Raw genomic sequence first — 18582 nt, 5'->3', positions numbered from 1 at the left:
GGGCAGTTGCGTGTTGAGCATTTATTCCCTTTAGATTCAGTCACGCATTTCAGTGCCGAGAAGTGTGGTTTTTTTTTGTCAACTTCTGAAGATGCCCGCAGGAAGAAAGCTTGAGAGAAAAGATTCTCAAAACTCCTCCGAGCCCGGAGTGATGGCGAGTGGTCATTCTCCCACCCACACTGACCAGCGTGGTGAAGTATGGTCAAACCCCCATGATCAGGGGCTAATCTTTACACGAATATGGGGCCGTCCATAAATGACGTCACGCGATTTTGGACGAATTTTGACCCCCAACCCCCTTCGTCATACGGCGTCGCAAAATGTCAGACCCCTCCCTTAAATATGACGTCACAAAGCTCTGCCCCCCCCCCAAATAAAACATGCTTCAAATCGCTTCAAACTATTGTCATTTTAGTGCGTATTTTATGTAGCGCTACACTCTGATGTTGTAGGGAAAAAAACATTTATTAAAAAGTCTATTTAATTAAGTAGACTGTGTTGTCTATATTTATTTAAAGTTGCGCATTTTGATGTGACGTCACATTTCTCAAACCCCCCCCCCCCCCCAATCATTAAATGTCTGACCCCCCCTAAGTACGTGATGTCATTTATGGACGGCCCCTATTAACTAAATTAATACTAACTACATTATCTGATTACGACCTCCGAAGTGGTCTGAATCGGCGCTACATCAACTGCTTGATGCGATGTAGCCTAGCGGTAGCGCGCTCACCAGCTTGTTGCAAAAGTTCACGGTTCCACACCGCCCTGAATAATACTGCGTCTTTCGCATGAGCAAGCCATTGCGTTCTGGCGTCATGGTCCAAATAAATAAATAAAAAACCGACCCATGAACTACTCAATTGGGATAGCCCCACCTACTGGTTGACCAAAGAAACTTGGGTAATTGGACATGACACACTTACTTCACATTCTCATAATGTATCGCTCCATAATTCAAGGACTCATTCTAGCGCCTTCCAGCTTGTCTATAGTTTCTTGCCCAAAGGACTTAAGCGGACCGAATGGCCCCCTCTCGTAAGGAACCTTCCTGAAAATTATGATGAACATTTTATGGGTTTTATTTATTTTAAGTCATTTTGCTTAAACCTTATTTCCCCATATTTTAAATCGAGTGCCAGTGTATATGGGAGTACATCGTTGAAAAATAAATGTCAGCACATTTTAATCACTGGGATTTACAGTATAACAATTTGTCAGAAAATTCCAGAGCCAGATATTTTAGGTTCTGGGAAATGCAACTGCAAAAAGCAGTGAGGCGCAGTGGGTTTGATCCCGACCCTGATGCCTGCTGTATATTTGGTGTTTGCATGGCTCTCTCCCCGTGGCCGTGTGGATTTTCCTCCGCTCCTCCCGTTTTTCCTTCCACATTTAGAGTATTTAGCTGCTATAACTGACTACATGATACGCCACATCGTTGAACTATCATTTGTGGCCAGGTTGCTTCTGAAAAAGAGCTATATAGCTAAGTGGGCTTTACTGGTAAACTAAAAAGTTTCGTTTTAGTTCTATTGAGGTGTAATGTTGCGTACAAAATTGCATAGAACACGACAAAAGCACCACTATCGAGTGGTTCTAACATGCAATTTATAGTTTAATGTACGATATACATTTAATTACGTGTCTAAAGTGTATAATCAACCATTAATAATCCACTGCTGGATAAAGGCATCCCGAGCCACTGCCACTTCTAATGATCATGTGATGTAATGAGCCACATAGCACAGGACACACGAGCTCATTCCATTGATCCATCTCCTTGGTGAATGGATGTCGTGTGTGTAAACAAACATACTTTATTCGAAGTACTGGTATGAGATTGAACCTCTTTGAATTTTTCCTTTAGCCTTAGGGTAAAATTAAATGATTAAAAGATCCCATAACGTTATTCGAATAATAGTTATACATTTCGATTTAAAGCTTTAGTGACTGCATGGATTCATATTCTTGGTTCTTTCGGTAAAGTCGTGTAGAAGGGAAATAATAAAATAAATAAAAATAAAACATAAGATAAAATTCTCACGACGTTTCAGCCACAACGCAAGCAGTCGTCCTCAGGTGAAGAACATAGCTGTCGGAAAGACAGCGTCCTAATGAACACTGCTAAGCTTGGTAGCGTATTTTTAAGCTGGGTCGGAGGAGAGAGCCTTGACAAAGGAGTTTACATATCAACAGAGGAATTTAGCATATTGTTGACATGCAGATGTGGGATTAGTCACTACTTGTGGAATGTGTAGGTGGTGGGGGATTTCAAAGTCATATTATGTAGGATTAGCAGTAATAAAGGGAGGGAAATATGATTAGCATTAATAAAGGGAGGGAAATTTTTATAGTAAAGAGCTGCAGCAGCCAAACCACCACAAGTAGTGACTAATCCCATATTTGCATTTGTCATTAATATCAATAACGTCGTGAGAATTTTTCCTTATGTTTATTTTATTTTATTATTTCCCTTCTACGTGACTTTACCGAAAGAACCAAGAATATGAATAGTTATACAAGTGTGCTGGCGTACGGTGCAAAGGTGAACAATAAATGTACTTGCAATCTACTAAATTGGGGAAACAAAACATCAACATCGCATCCCTACTGATCAACTTAACAGAGCAACCTCATAAAATGAGTCAAGCTTCCGTGGGTTAAGCCTTGCTCCCTTACAATAACCCCCACTCCTAACCAGGGGCAATTTATTCATTAGGGCGATTGGGCGACGCACCACCAATGTCATTCAACCACAGAGTCACGCTAGCCGTCACTGTGCCTCTGGATATAGTCCAATCAGCGTCATGTCACGTTCTGTGGAGTACCGCCTCTTTTTGGGCGATTTCACTCCGGCTGAGAATCGCCCCGAGTGGTCCCATAGAATTACATTCAAAGATGTTTTTTTTCGAACGGCGGGCGCTCCAATGCATTCTCTATGGCTTCCGGGAGGGCTCGCCCTAACGTGCTTACGTCATCATACGTAAGCACGTTTCAGTCAACAATATTATTTGTCGCCACCTAGTGGAATCTTTAATAAAATAAACTTGAGTGGTTTGTTTTAATAGTGAGTATAGAAACAAACAAAATGTATTGTAAGAGTCACTTTAATTTTCATTAATATTAAAGAAGTGAAGTTGCCTTTACATGCTTAAGCTGTTAATTTATCCATTGCATGGGTGGACCTTATCCTTATCAATCATCCAGACATTTGCCCCCCCCTGAGAGATTTTGCAGGAGCCGCCACTGCTCCTAACACTTAACTAAACTCCTAACCCTGGCACTGGCTCCGTTCCTTCTAACGTTGACGCCGCAGTCAATGGAGACACTGCCCGGGCGCGCAGGCGAAACCACGTTGCGGGCAGCTCCCGAGACCGGAACCAAATCCCTGGGTGCGGAACGCGAACGCCGCGTTTCCTCCCGGAAGCCACGAAACGCGGGACCGGAAGAGTGGCGCGCGCGCGCGGGCCGCGATCAGCTGAGCGGCGCGTGGAACCGCTGCTCCGGTCAACAGCAACAACAACAACAGCAACACAACAACAACAGCAACAACAACAACAGCAGCAACAACAACAACAACAACAACAACAGCAGCAACAGCAACAACAACAACAGCAACACAACAACAACAACAACAGCAGCACAACTCCTGTCACTACCAAAGTAATAGAACCGTGGGGAAATCAGCAGCAGCTAAGGCAACATCAGCGGCTAAATAGTAACAATACGAATTATCGGCTACAGCGGCATCAGCAAACAATCACGGCGACTATAACAGCTGCTTCTATTGCAGCAGCAAGGGCAACCGATGAAATAGCCGCAGCAATAGCAACGGCGGCGGATATAGCATCAGCGCAGATAGCTGCAATAGCAGCTACACCACATACAACCGCGGTAGCGGCTGTCAGATCAACACAGCAGCATTAACATTTAAGACGTCAGAAGCTGCTGCATCAGCGGCACTGCTGTCAGCTGTTGCAGCGATTCGCAGCGTTCATTTGACGCCGCCGGGGTGTCTTGTCTCTCGACTCGAGTCGCCGTCTCGCTGCTCAGTCAACCCCTGCTGCTGCCGCTCTGCTGTCGTCGCTGCGAACGAGGCCGCGGTTAAAAAGGTGGACGAGTCGGTCGCGTGCTTGCTATTTTGTAATCGCAGAAGAGGCCGAGCTTCGTGCCCGGGACGCCCCTTTCATGCGTGGTCGGGCGAGAACGCGGGGCAGGTTCACAATGGCCGACGATTTCGAGGACGACATTGTGCACTTCAGCGTGGACGACCTCGCTGTCAAGGGCTTCGGCGTCATGGAAGAGATCCGGCGGCAGGGGAAGCTATGCGACGTCACCCTCAGGGTGAGGTGACCGGGGCGAGTGGTGCGGGTGTTTAAAGAGTGTCACACGTGGTGACGGGTGGGGGGTGTGTGTGTGTTACGCGAAATGAGGTGTGCCTGTGCCAAACGGGGTCAGGTATGTGTGTGTTTCACCTGGACCAAGGTGTGTATTTCAGATACTAATTTACATTCATTTGTAAGGCGCCTTCCACTAATGTCTCCCAAGGGGTTGAGGTATGTGTATGTGCCACGCGGGTGGGATGCGCCCGGGACGAGGTGTCTGTGGCACACGGGGTGAGGTTCGTGTCAATGTCACCCAAAGTGTGTATTAATAAGTCATAATGTCCACTGTTTATCTAGCAACCTCTCATTGGGTATTAAGACACAGGAGGGTCCTCCAATGGGATATTTGGCCCATTATATTAATTCGCGCTTTTGTTCGTGTGGGAGGAAATTATCAGTCATATGGTGCAGTGTGTGTCACTGCTACACGTGAGGGGTGTCACTGGCATAGTGGGTCAGATGTATACATCACGCTGAGTTAGGTGTGTCACATGGGGTGATATATCATTGTCACCCAGGGTGAGGTGTTTTAGTGGTTGAGGTGTGGGCATCATTCACGGTAAGGGAAATGTGCTTGTGTATTTTGTAGTGAAGGGTTTTCTCAGGCGGGTGTGTGTGCACTGGAGGGTTGAGGGGTGTTTCTTGTCAGGCCCGTGCCTGTCCATCGCAAGTGATGCCAGTGACTTACTGGTACCATGCCACTTGTGATGAGCGTGTTTAGTTGGGTCATTCCACTCAGTAGGGGACGTGAAGGGGAGGGTGGATTAGCCTTGAGAAACAACAGTGAATGGTGCACGAAGAAGGTCAAATGGAGAGGATAATGGTTGCAAATACTGCACCAGTATTTTACCCTCATCCCGCAACCCTCCTTTGTAAAACAAAAACATCGTGTGTGCAAGATATTTGCTGGATATCTTCTGGATCTAATGGGATGGATTAACTCACACATACACTTCTCACTTACAACCCACATATTTTACAGTCTAAAAACGGTAATGCCTGTTCCCTTACCAATTAGACCAAGTATTCCAGCTCCTAATTTGGGTAATTTATTGCTATCGGATAATAATTGCGGCGGATAAAGCAAACACTGATCTGTTTTTAGTGTTGATATTGATCCAAATGCTCACGTTTTTTTCCCTTTCACAACTGGTCAATCAACCACTTATACTGGATATACGACACCGCTACCTGTTTCGCGATCACCATTAGAGCTTCTCAAAATCTGCGATGGGAATGTTTAGTAGTTATGTGCTCATAGAGCCAGTTCGTGGCCAGTGTGGTTAGGTTTGGACCCGATTGAACAGCGGTCATAATAAGACAGCTCTCGCCGTAGCGAGCTGGCTGTTGAGATGGAAAAAACTTTGTGGAAAATTTTACAGCTAAGCTTCTTAACCCTGAATGGCAACCAAAAACATGCCCTGAATCATGACCCTTTGTTTACAGCAAAAACAAACTGAAGGGGTGATGTAAAGCAGATTACTTTTACGGTAGCTGACAGTGAAAATAATTATGAGATAGAGAACTAGTGCATTGATGGCCTTGTACGACGTTAGCAGGTGCTTCCACTTGCCACTTGAGTTATTTCTTTAAGCTTATAAAGTTTTGCAGGCATTGACATCAATGCCAATTAACATTTACTATAATTAAATTATAACTTACGTTTTCTCTTGCAAAATCATGTCTATATGTTCACACTTATGTAGCTTAACCATCACATGGTGGCATTTGTTTTTCTGAATTCAAGTGTTTTTTTTGTATATTAAGGAGTTCATAAATGTTTTTTTGGGTTAGATCGGGTAATTATAAATGTGTTGTAACCCTCCACCACCCGACACAGCCAGTAAGGTTTGTTATGTAAACAACTCGCCAATTAGTTACTACGTCAGCCCACCGGTGTGTTGTAAATGTGGATTTACTCTCCAACACACAGGTGGGCTGAAGTAGTAACTAATTGGCGAGTTGTTTACATAACAAACCTTACTGGCTGTGTCGGGTGGTGGAGGGTTACGACACATTTATACTTACGCGATCTAATCCAAAAACCTTTATTATGAATAATATAGGTCACGAAAGCCTACGTGTTAAACTGATATTAAAGAGTTGTTTATTTCTCTTGAAAGCGTTAGTTTTAAATCATATTGGAATTTAGAAAAAAAAGACTTGCACAGTAGACCAGATGTGATTGTTTTTGCAAAAGGTTTTATGTCAATTAAAAGCATTTAAACGTGCGTTTTAAAATAACTGCAGATGTGCTGGAGAAATTGGACTTCAAAAGAACAAATACAAATTAAACTGATACTATTTTACAAAAATAGACCTTGCAGAGCACCGATAATTATGTAGAGCCCATGTCTTCCAGTCTATCCATATATTGTATGCTTGTACATACATCTTCAGTGTAAAATACACACTTTAATCCAGCACTGCAGCAGTACGTGTGACTGGGTATTTATTCTACAATGTTTAAAACCATAGATGTTTAAATTCAACCCTTATATCAAGGCAGGGTCTGAAATAGTACTATAATTGAGATATATGTTTCCAACATAACCTGTATGTGGCATTGTCTTGGAACGTTATTAAATATTTTAAAGTTAGTCAGCTTTTATTAAGACAACGTATGTGATGCATCAAAGATATGCCAAGTGGTTCCAGTCATGGAACGAATAAACTGGCTCAGGGAAAGTTTGAATGACTCGCAGCATTCTATGCAGTTTTGTTATTATAGTGTAATTTATAATCTTCCAACCCCGCATAGATGTATCATCTGCTTCACAGGGAGAAGTTAATAAAAATGCAAATACTCTCTTTAACATTCAACCAAGTGGCTTTCAAAACAATACACAACAGTTTGTATATTCACAGGTCGTGTTTTGTGGGGCAGCGTTCGGGTACTCATCTCTATCGAGACGTCTGGCCAGTGTGGAGGAATATACTAAAACACTCTCCAGAGGAGCTCTCTAGAGCTTTCTCTAGTGGAGGCCCTTCCAACAGCAATGGTGTGAGCCATAAATTGCAGGGCTGCACCTTTATCTACTGCGTGTGCCCTGCCGCTTGCAGGTTGGGGAGCACAAGTACAGCGCTCACCGCGTGGTTCTGGCTGCCTCCATCCCCTACTTCCATGCGATGTTCACCACTGACATGGCTGAAAGCAAGCGCGAAGAGATCGTCATGCAGGGCACGGACCCCAGGTGCGGGGGCTCACGTGCCCCATCATATTACCCCACACACAGCCCATGTTCACAATCAGTATTTAACTGCAATCGTTAAGCATGTCGACATTAGGGCTGCCACGATAGAATTTTTCACGATATAATATATTTAATTTCCACAATGATTGTCATTATATCAGTATTTCATAACATTGTAACCAAATGTCACAACTGTATCATTTCGTTTTAGTGCTTTGCTCTACTGCCAGTATAAATAATGGTTCCTTAAATGCTCAACTTCAGTCAACATAAGCCTGCCATAAGTCTTTAGTAATTGCAGCCTTAAAATTTACATTGTTTATAACACAATGTCATCAGGTACACAATATGTAATTGCAGTAAATAATTAACAAAACTACTGAAGAGGCAGGCAGGAGTGAGTCCACAAAGGATCTTAAAGATGGTGAGTGCGATGAGCATATATTGCAGGAGCAGTGGTTGACACCGACTAATGGGATAAGTGCACGTCGGTGGAGCTGGGCTGAATCTGTGCCATTGTGTGGACTGCAGTGCACTCGAAGCCCTGATTAACTTCGCTTACAATGGGCGTTTGGCCATCGACCAACACAATGTGCAGGCCCTGCTGATGGCGGCCTCCTTCCTGCAACTTCATGCCGTAAAGGATGCTTGCTGTCACTTCCTAAAGGAGAGGTGAGGGGTGCTGAGGAACGGGGAAGCTATGGGGATCTGGTCCGGGACACAGTATGGGCGAGTTTGGTGTGGCACAGGTGTTCGGCAAGTGTGTGAAAGCAGTATGGTGGTAGATTGCTCTCAGTTGGTAATGATCTCCTAGCCGAGTTGTGGAGGACGTTATGACTGAGTTTAAATTGTTGTATGCATGGCCATGTGGCGAGAGCGCCACAAGTATGCAGATCCCAATACACTGAGGGAATTTAGCGGGGTCGTACAGATTGAATGTCGCTTTTAGAGGGAGTAAGGTCAACAGGGTTCTACGCTTTTTAGATACAGAGGACTGGCTGTTTATTTCGCTGCTGCCATCTCCTGCTGCAGGTTGCACCCAAAGAACGTGCTGGGCGTGCGCTCGTTCGCGGAGGCCATGATGTGTCCTGCGCTCTACGACACGGCCAACTCGTTCCTGCAGCAGCACTTTGTGGAGGCGTCCACGGGCGAGGAGTTCCTGGGCCTCCCTGGGGAGGAGCTGCTGGAGCTGGCGGCGCGAGACGAGCTGCACGTAGAGGGAGAGGAACAGGTGGGGGGTGCGCGCGCGCATGGTACCTGATGGTTCCGTGTGCAGGGGAAAAGAGGATGAGCGGGAGGTGGCGATGGTGGGGTGTGGGTCCGGCAGACCTTGCCACGGTCAAACTGTGCAATCTGACCTGTCGTAGTTTACTCAAGCTCATGTCGTGTGCATCTCGTGGGTTTGTGTTTGTGTGTAACTTATTTATACGCATCATGTTTCTCAGAAGAGCCTTTTGCCAATCCAATTTTGGATAAAGGCCTACCCATGGCATGGGAGTCATGCGGGTGTTTGACCATGCTTTTCCATATCGGTCAGTGAAGGTTGTTGAAGCCAGGGAGCATAGGTGTGGGAGAATTCAATTAAAGTGCAACAATGGTTATTGATGTACTACACTGCTGTCCACAACGCAGCCACCTATAACAACCAGGCATGTATGTTGGTCAGTTAACTGGGCTCTTGCTTATAGCTTCTGAGATTTGCCGAGTTGGGGTGCATTCCAGGTGATTTGGTCAAAGGTATTTGTACACACACACCGATGCATGATTGACTCTGTGTGTGTATGTGGTTCATGGGTGTGTGCGCCGTGCATGTTGTTTGCTGCTGGTGCGCGCAGGTGTTCGAGGCGATGCTGGCGTGGGTGCGGAGGGACCGCGAGGGCCGTGCGCCGCTACTCCCGGACCTGCTCACATGCGTGCGCCTCCCGTTGTGCCGCCCCCACTTTCTGACCGACCGTGTGCAGCAGGACGAGCTCATACGTGCCTGCCACAAGTGCAGGTACCGTGACCTTCTGCCCCCATCCCCCCGCGCTCGCTAAATCAGGCAACATTGCACTGTAGTACAGCAGTGGGTCTGGGTGTTATCGCTTTACTGGCCCTCAAATCCCTTTTTTTAAGAATAAGAATGGAGAATCAATACCTTTCAAATTAAAGCCATCCCGAGAATTATTAATATTTCTCATGAAGGGAAAACAATTATAAGCCTGGAAACATTTACACAGAGAATCGGGGGTTCTTAGGCAGGTTAAGTACAGGAACCTACAGTATATTCAGAAACATGACCAGGATAAATGGTCACTGACTGCAAAGGGTAGTGACTTGAAGGTATTAGGTGAAAAAACAGGACCCTGCGGGGTGGGCTGGTAGGAACGAATAACCAAAGAATATTAACATAATGTATTATTATACTTGTTTAGCCAGGAAAGCCCCACTGAGTCTAAAGGTGTTTCTAGGGTCCTGCCAAGTGTTTGCAGTAGGGGGCGATGTTGCTACACCAAATCGGACGATACGAAGGGAGAGTTTGAGGCCTAGTTCTAGGCTTTAGGCCTAGCTGTAGGCTTTAGGGCGCTGTGAGTTAATTTTTATATTAAATATTTTAATTATTTATGTAAAAGCTTTAAATGTAAATGTTTCTATTTAAAAACATCAGGGAATGTAACATTGTTAAACATTAACTCCCTTTCACACACGCGGGGGTATGATACGAAGGGAGAGTTTGAGGCCTAGTTCTAGGCTTTAGGCCTAGCTGTAGGCTTTAGGCCGCCGTGAGTTAATTTTTAATTTAAATGTTTTATTATTTATGTTAAAGCTTTCAATTTAAATGTTTCTATTTAAAAGCATCAGGGAATGTAACATTGTTAAACATTAACTCCCTTTCACACACGCGGGGGTACGATACGAAGGGAGAGTTTGAGGCCTAGTTCTAGGCTTTAGGCCTAGCTGTAGGCTTTAGGATGCTGTGAGTTAAATTTTAATTTAAAAGTTTTAATTAAAAGCTATCTCAGGGAATTATAAGGGAATGTTGCACTTGTTTAGCCAGGAAAGCCTCATTAATTTAAATATTTTAATTAAAAGCTATCTGAGGGAATTATAAGGGAATGTTACACTTGTTTAGCCAGGAAAGCCTCACTGAGTCTAAAGGTTCTAAAGGTAGGGTCATGCCAAGTGTTTGCAGTAGGGGGCGATGTTGCTACACGGACGGACGGACGATATAATCTATTGTAGGCTGGTCCACTTCGTTCCTACCAGTATAACACCACAGTGATTGGATGCCAAAGTGTGAATGGGTTGGAATCTGTCTTCACTTGCAAATCGCAGGAATGGACGGAGAGAAGTGGAAAGACCACTGCAAGGAGATATCGGTCAAGTTAACAGCCATGCTCCAAAGGCCACAAGACAAAGGGAATAAAATAAAAAGACTCAGGTTACAAGCCAAATGACCTTGCTGTAGCTCCAGCTTAATTTCTTACTGAATCTTTTCCGGGTCGCTGTTAGACCGGAGTAGGCATGTGACAAGTAACCACATCTATTTAACAAGAGGTGGGTCCAGAAATATCTCCTTGTTTTCTGACTCTGACTAAAATGAAGCCCTATATATACATGTTCTAGGGACCTATTGGATGAAGCGAAGGACTATCACCTGATGCCGGACCGGCGGCCAGTTCTTCCGGCGTACAAGACCCGGCCGCGCTGCTGCACCTCCCTGGCTGGCCGCGTTTACGCTGTCGGGGGCCTCAACTCTGCCGGTAGAGTTAACAGCGGGCGGAGGAATGGGCAGGGAGGCTGAGATAGCTGACAAAATGCAAAGAACCTTGTTTATTCTTGGGTGAGAGTCAGCGATTGGCATCCACTATCCCAGCAGTGTCACCAGCTGCCTGCTTTTAACATTTTATAACATTTTATAATATGTTGCACTTTGACCGATTTACACGGAAAGTGCACAATATTGTCAGACCTCGGAGGCTAAGAATCGAGCATGGATATGGCGTGGGTGGGTGACCATCATGCACACTCAGGTTGGGCAGCATATAGTGCAGAAAAATCCATTGTTGTACTGCACTTCTATGCTGTAAGCTTCCACATCCATCCCTCCCACCTTAATTAATCCAAGCGGATCATTGTAGTGAACCATAGTCAAATAACATCCATGATCCACATGGTGTGGAGAGGCCCTCATCCAGCAGTGGATTAACAAAATAGCTGTACATGTATACGTCTCGTATCACTGTGAATCTTACAGATGGGGTCTACATACGATCCCATCTCAAGACGAGAGAAATATGACTGCACCTCAACTCTAAAAGAACATTCTGTATGCACCGGCAGTGAGATGTTCATATATAAATGTTTTTGACCTTGTATAAACGTGTACTGTATGAGTTGTATATTTTATAATGTGTGTTTACGTTTTTGGTATACACGTGTCACTTGACACCCTGGACACTCTTGCAAATGAGATGTTCCATCGCAAGGGATTTTCCTGGAAAAATATTGCAATTAATAAAGCATTGCTGCAACTCACATCACATTGAATCCGACATCACGCTTACGCACGTTGCAGTGCATCGCACTCCGCTGCTCCTTGCGCGGTTATCTGACTTGACCACCTGAATGAAAAATTGTAGATGTTGCTCTGCATCTACATCAGCCGTGCGACAGAAGAAGACTTCATAACAGTCGCTATAATTTATCCCTTGAAGTCCCCCTCTCGTGTATTTGCTCAGGGGATGCGGTGACCATGGTGGAGGTTTACGACCCGCTGACCAACCGCTGGGAGGCATGCTGCCCAATGGGGTCACCGCGTAGCCGTGTGGGGGTGGCTGTGCTGGGCGGACGGCTGTACGCGGTGGGGGGCTCGGATGGGCAGGAGCGGCTGTCCAGCGTGGAGGTGTACGATCCCGACACAAATACCTGGACCAAGGTCGCCAGTATGAATAGCAAGCGCAGGTGACCATGGTTTTTGTGGGAAGCGGTAATCGGTGGCGAATATCAGAATTGGTCCCGAACCTCCCCTTGGTCGACTGGGTCTCAAACGAGTAGAGTATCTGGTGTTTTGTGTAAACATGGGCACAGGGGAGACAAAGGCGGCTGGGCATGATGCTGGACACACAAACCCCCTTCATGCACTGTGCTGACCTTCATAGGTGCTCGCTAACAGCACTCGCTCTAACGGCCAGTTTAAAGATCACTCGGGATCACTGTTTTTTTGTGGCAGACTATTCACAGCCAATGCATGAACATTTTCCGTTTGCAGCAGTGTCTACTATGGCCTTTCTAATGTTACATATACTAGTTATGAGATGACTATTAATATAGCTGTTAGCAGCAACATTGATTACATTATGCAACAGTACAGTTGAAACTGCATATAAGTACACCCTTGGGAGTAAGTACTTATATCCAAAGTAGTATGCTTGGATCAGACATTACCTATCGCCTTCCCCCCCATCAGTATAATAAAAGGATCTGTTTCTTTATCAGAATTGTGATTATATAAGGTGTGTTTACATCCAGTTTCTACTGTATTGACAAGGTAATTGAGGTATACAAGAGACCCTTGAATATTGCGAGGGGTTACATTCTTGGAAAGTGCTGCGAAGGCCAAAACCGCGAAATTCAATACTTACCTAAATAATGGGGTTAGGTACACGGCAACCAAAAATAGACACATGACAATTGAAATAAGTACTGTACTGTATGCCAAATAAACTAAAAACAAAAAAATTCAAATAACCATTTAAATACCCTATACAAAGCACATTCCTGGACAATAAGTTGTATAAATACTGAATAATTTACTGTACTTACTGATGATGATCCAAAGCGGGTGTGTGTGTGTTTGTCTACGAGAAGGGAGCGGTAGTGCTGCGGTAGTGCTACGGTTAGCACGCTGTGTTACGAACCCGGAGACCCAAGTTAAATTCTTGCTCACGCTAAATGCCATTGACGATCTGAATTGATCCTGGGCCTCCCCTAGGACTCAGCCCTAAATGAATACATGTTGTGGTGTGTAAACATCGCCACTGGAGAGACAAAGGCAGCCAGGCATGGTGCTGATTATCCACCCTCTTGTATGCCGTGCCAGCCTTCATAGGCGCTTGCTAACGGCACTTGCCCCAACAGTCTTTTAATAGGCTCTACGGGGGTGGGTCTTTGTCCGCGAGATGCGAGCATGGCAAAGGATGAGGTGACTGCCTCACGTCCAGCCCGCACTGCACCACTTCCATTATAGCATACCCGCAAAAGGCCAAAACTAACCCCTGCGATAGCTAAATTGGTATCCAAAGATGTTGCCCGCGATAGGTTAAAACCCCGAATGATAAACCCGCAATATTCAAGAGTCTCCTGTATTTACAAGAACAGCCTTTAGCGTTACAGAACATTACTTTTAAACAATAGTGAAAGCTGCCCCAACGATCGTCATGCTTCCCCCATTTGTCTTCCCAGCGCGATGGGAGTGGCCGTGCTGGACGGGCAGATCTATGTGTGCGGGGGCTACGATGGGGTGTCGTCGCTCAGCTCCGTGGAGTGCTACTCCTCCGAGGCTGACAAGTGCGTGATGAGCACACACACACACATCCATGTATTCAGAGCGGGAGAAAAGCAAGTACTGGCGCGTTGTTTGCGCTTCTTAGTGCGATGGCTGGCCCATGAACATGCATCGAGGCCAGAGCGGGCATGTCAATAGAGATACGAGTAGTGTCTGAATAACATGTAATTGAAATAGGTAATTTCATTACTTTTATGTTTTATTGGTATCTCATTTGCACAGATAAAAGTAATTGGTAATTAGAAACAATTTCACAAGACCGTTAATTGGTCACTTCCATCCATCTACATTACTCCATTAATTTGTAAATTTATTGTAATTTGCCCTTCTCTGTGGCACGTGTCTCAAAGCCAGACATTCATCCCATGTGAGTGAGGATGAGCATGCCCTCCCGCACAGCTCAGATGTTAATGCCTGTGTGCTCGCACATTCAGGTGGACCATGGTGACGGCCATGAACTCGCCACGGAGTGCGACGGGCGTGGCATTCTTTGAGGGCCGGGTGTACGTCACGGGTGGGCACGACGGCCTGCAGATATTCAGCACGGTTTGTGACGCACGCACGTACGCACGTACGCAGAAAGCAGATAGCACACACTCGGTTCGTCTTAATTAAATCGTTTTTTTTTAAATATATAACCATTAATTCAGAATCTAACATCTGCATGTGCTGAGGGCTTACTCAAAAGAAGTGGATAATTAAGGACTTTTTCAGAGTGAAACGGTTTTGCATTTACATGTATGTCGTTGGTGTGTAGGCCTGTGTGAATGGTTCATGTGTGTGGGTTTGTGTATATAGGCCCATGTCTATGGATTCATGTGCATGGGTTGGTGTGCAGGGATGGGTTTGTATGTAAAATGTATGCGAGTCCATAATAATTTATTGAAATAGCCCTCTATATTCTGGGGTCTCAGATTGCTGCACATCTCATCTCTAACATTTGAAAGGGCACGTCCAGTAGCAGCTATTCCTGTAGGCTCAAGTTGACTCTGTGGGCATTAGTCTGCCACTGGGCATTAGTCTGTCAGTAGGGGACAAAGATTGGTATGTATAATGTCAATCGAGTAATTTCTGGGTAATTTTCTAAATCGGCAAATTCGAACCTGGACGCCAGCACACAATGACCTACTTTTGTGAATTACATCAGGGGATCTTTAAATTCTTCGCTGTGAAACAGACAATGCAAATTATTATATGTGGAAACATTGTTTATATATCCATGTACACGTCTGGATTCCTGCATATTGATTTACGACTATGGGGTTGATATGTGTTCTCATATGAGCAGATGAGGGATCCTACCTACTGCCACACTAACATTACGGTTGTGCTTGCGTGGGTGTGTGCGGTGGCGCCATGCAGGTGGAGTACTACAACCCACACACTGGCAGCTGGCACAAAGCGGCGCCCATGCAGCAGAGGCGTTGCCGACATGGCGCGGCCGCCCTCTCGGGCCGCCTGTACGCCGTGGGCGGCTACACGGGCTCGGCGTTCCTCTCGTCGGTCGAGACCTATGACACGGCGTCTGACCAGTGGTCTGCACTCACGCCAATGCTGGCACGCCGCAGCCGCGTGGCCCTTGCAGCCTGCTCGGGGCGGCTCTATGCACTGGGCGGCTACGACGGCTACGCCAACCTCGGCACGGTTGAGTGCTTCACGCCTGAGAGCAACACATGGCGGCAGGCTGCCCAAATGAGCTGGCACACGGGCGGCGTTGGGGCAGGCTGCCTTCCCTTTCTCACTATGTGACCTGCAGGCCTGCTCTCTCCCTCATCGATGTCTACTCCCTATCTGTGTGTGTGGGGAGAGGTGGTGCATTAGTGGTGCCACGACACCTTGGTCATGGATAAAATTTGTGGCAATTGGTGTCTGACCTGCCCTGGGCCCTCCCCCCCCACCCTGGTTGATTTAGCCTTATATGCGAGTACTTGGTGAAGTGTACGAACATCACCATTGGCCATACCACCCCTTATGCTGTGCTGGCTGTAGTTTGTACTTGCTAACAGCAATTACCCCATCAGTATAAGGCTATATTGAACATTTTTTTGAGTGTGCACATATGCGGAAACATACATGCGTTGTAAAACTTTGCTGAGAGCAATACTGCACCTGACTTAAGATGGTGCGCGTATAGTTGTCTTGCAGCATATAGTGTACATGTGGATGTTTACAATCGTTGAAACTCATTCCAAACACTTTCAACTGCATTACATATTTAATGCTTGCATGAGTGTGCGTTGTGCATGGTCCAGTGTGATAGATTAAAACCAAAAACTGCTTGAATAGGTGAAGGCTCTACAAACCATCTGAAAATATATATATCCTGTTTCTGTTCGTGCTTAACTGCAATGTAAAAGAAAACCAGATGTTCTGTTGTGTGCTGCTTTGGCAGCAGTCTCAAAAGTTGCCAACGATGTGTTCTAGGATTTATAAGAAACAGTACAATTGATTAGGTCCCAGCTAGTACATTGCATCTATGACAAATGAGTGTCCATTCGAAATTATTCAATTGGACATGACAATTTACAAGTACACAGCAAAATACACCAATTTTGATTAATTACCCCAAGTAAATGCGTTCGTATCTAAAAGCCTCTTTGGAAAACTATAGCCACTAAAATGTGAAAGTAAACTTCTGGCACATACACCTGTTGGAGACCACACAGTTGGTAACTATGACTTGAACTGACCACTGATTTATATTGTTTTGCCAAACTAAATTTGCCAGTCCATCTGACAGGTGTAACACCTGACAGATTACAAGGAGGCAAGGCATTTTTGTGTAGTCTCCATGTAATCATTGTATTTGGACTCGAGAGTATAACTGCATCGTAAATAATTTCCAATGAAACTCGTTACCGACAATGGTTCTGTTTGTTAGTTAATTATGTTTTCTACAGGCTTTTGGAAGAAAAATAATCAAACATGAATAAATCGGTGTCGAATTGACTGTTAAAACTGCCAAACAATAATAGAGCCAATATTTGAATTGTTTATATAGTCTGCCTACAGAGTCGCTGAAACACAATAGTCAACCCTGTTGGCTTACTGTTATCGAAGGCAATACCATATTGTGAAATAGATCTTTAGTTTTTGCATGACACTTCACCATAGTTCAGTGTAATTATTTAATTGCGATGTATACGCGTGTGATTAACACTTTACTTATAATTGAACTGCAATGCATGATACTTATCTGCTGAAGCAGATACAGGTACGAGCAAGCAGTCAGAGCACATGTGTGCCTTAGCACACATGAGAGGTTCAGATGGACGTAACCATTGCAAACTATAGAGATAGATAAGTCCAAGTGATGGATCATCTTTCTGGGAGATGCTGAGGAGGGCAGGTTCCTCGAAATTGACCATTACTAATGTTTAAAACAAAAGTCCAGAGTTGATGAGCACTTGTCAATGTGTATCTGTGGGAAACTACACTGCTGCCTGTAACTACTCTACATTAATTGGAGGTTCTCTATGCATAATGTACATTTGGGAAGTTTGATGTCATCAAACACCTTCACATAGAGGGACCAGCAACATGGTGGGCATGTAGAAATTAGTTGTATTCGACATTGTCTGAATTGCCAACTGTGCACAATACCTGGCTACCTGACACATGCACCATGGCAAATGCCCAAAGGATGACACCGTGAAATGCTAACGGCAGTAGTGGAAGATGATTTTATGTTGCCGTTCCTTTTTACAGTTCCGAAAAAGAAGTTTGAAGCAGTTTCACATGACTCCGGTTTTTCCGCATCTATGATTAGTATTGTTGGCTATGTACGGTGCAAAAGAAGTTCAACATATGTGACTCGTGTCTATAAACATGAATTCCTGGCAGCTTGTCAGTGGTTCAGACCGAGCAATTATCAGGTTATATTAACAATGGACAAATAAAGTATTTTCTTCCAAGCTATTTCAATATTACAGCAGAAAACGGTGCAAAGCAACAGGCTTGCAGCACTGCCAGCTGTGCATATATTTCACATGCAGCTACATGTAAAATGTTCAAGTAGGTACAGCTATTGTTAAAAATAAGTCAATAAAATTGTTCATCATAAAGCTGCATAACTTGCATGACAATATTTGCGTTTTGTACAAATACTTGTATTATTTTACTTGACAGGAGTGCTGCTCAAAGATATAAGATTTGCTCAGCACAAGTGCAATGTGACAGCATCCTGTTTTTGCAATGGATTCTTAAGTTCTTGCTTGTCATGTTAGTTGAGATTGTATACCGTATGTACGAATTATGCATTGAATGTTGAAAAGTCCACATGGTTGTAGGTTAAATGGACCAAACTTTGTGTAAAATTCAAGAAAGTGTAAAGTGCAAGGTACAAGTCGTGTGTAATGATTCATACTTGGATGTATTGAACTTAAGAGGCTCTGTTCAAGTATAATTTAGCAATAGGAAAAAATATAGGCTTTAAAAATTAAAATATTGATCAAAC

General features: G+C 44.6%; 1 protein-coding gene across 3 annotated transcripts; it reads left to right on the top strand.

The window, feature by feature from the left end:
- Positions 1-3813: 3813 nt before the first annotated feature.
- Positions 3814-18572, top strand: KLHL18 (kelch like family member 18). 3 transcript variants are annotated; one of them, XM_061555653.1, is made up of 10 exons: positions 3814-4112; positions 7449-7579; positions 8111-8251; positions 8612-8810; positions 9415-9575; positions 11186-11322; positions 12301-12523; positions 14024-14128; positions 14561-14672; positions 15489-18572. In XM_061555653.1, exons 2-10 carry the CDS (start codon positions 7515-7517, stop codon positions 15873-15875), a joined length of 1530 nt encoding a protein of 509 aa, XP_061411637.1. In that variant the 5' UTR covers positions 3814-4112; positions 7449-7514; the 3' UTR covers positions 15876-18572. The 3 variants fall into 3 exon arrangements, with proteins under 3 accessions (XP_061411637.1, XP_061411636.1, XP_061411634.1); XM_061555652.1 differs by having other exon boundaries at positions 3970-4344; positions 8178-8251; XM_061555650.1 differs by having other exon boundaries at positions 3970-4344.
- Positions 18573-18582: the final 10 nt, after the last annotated feature.

Source organism: Lethenteron reissneri, chromosome 21 (genome assembly GCF_015708825.2).
Source record: "Lethenteron reissneri isolate LAM-NWPU_2019-01 chromosome 21, ASM1570882v1, whole genome shotgun sequence".
In the NCBI taxonomy this organism is placed as follows: domain Eukaryota; kingdom Metazoa; phylum Chordata; class Hyperoartia; order Petromyzontiformes; family Petromyzontidae; genus Lethenteron; species Lethenteron reissneri.
Note: the sequence above shows the minus strand (reverse complement) of the source record. Positions and strands in the feature narration are given on the sequence as shown.

Bases quoted from the DNA above. Each gene is read 5' to 3' on its own strand.
- KLHL18 (XM_061555650.1), top strand. From the start codon at position 4,189: ATGCGTGGTCGGGCGAGAACGCGGGGCAGGTTCACAATGGCCGACGAT. The intron at 8,252-8,611 runs GTGAGGGGTGCT...CTCCTGCTGCAG, and splicing joins TGTCACTTCCTAAAGGAGAG to GTTGCACCCAAAGAACGTGC. The intron at 14,673-15,488 runs GTTTGTGACGCA...GGCGCCATGCAG, and splicing joins GCCTGCAGATATTCAGCACG to GTGGAGTACTACAACCCACA.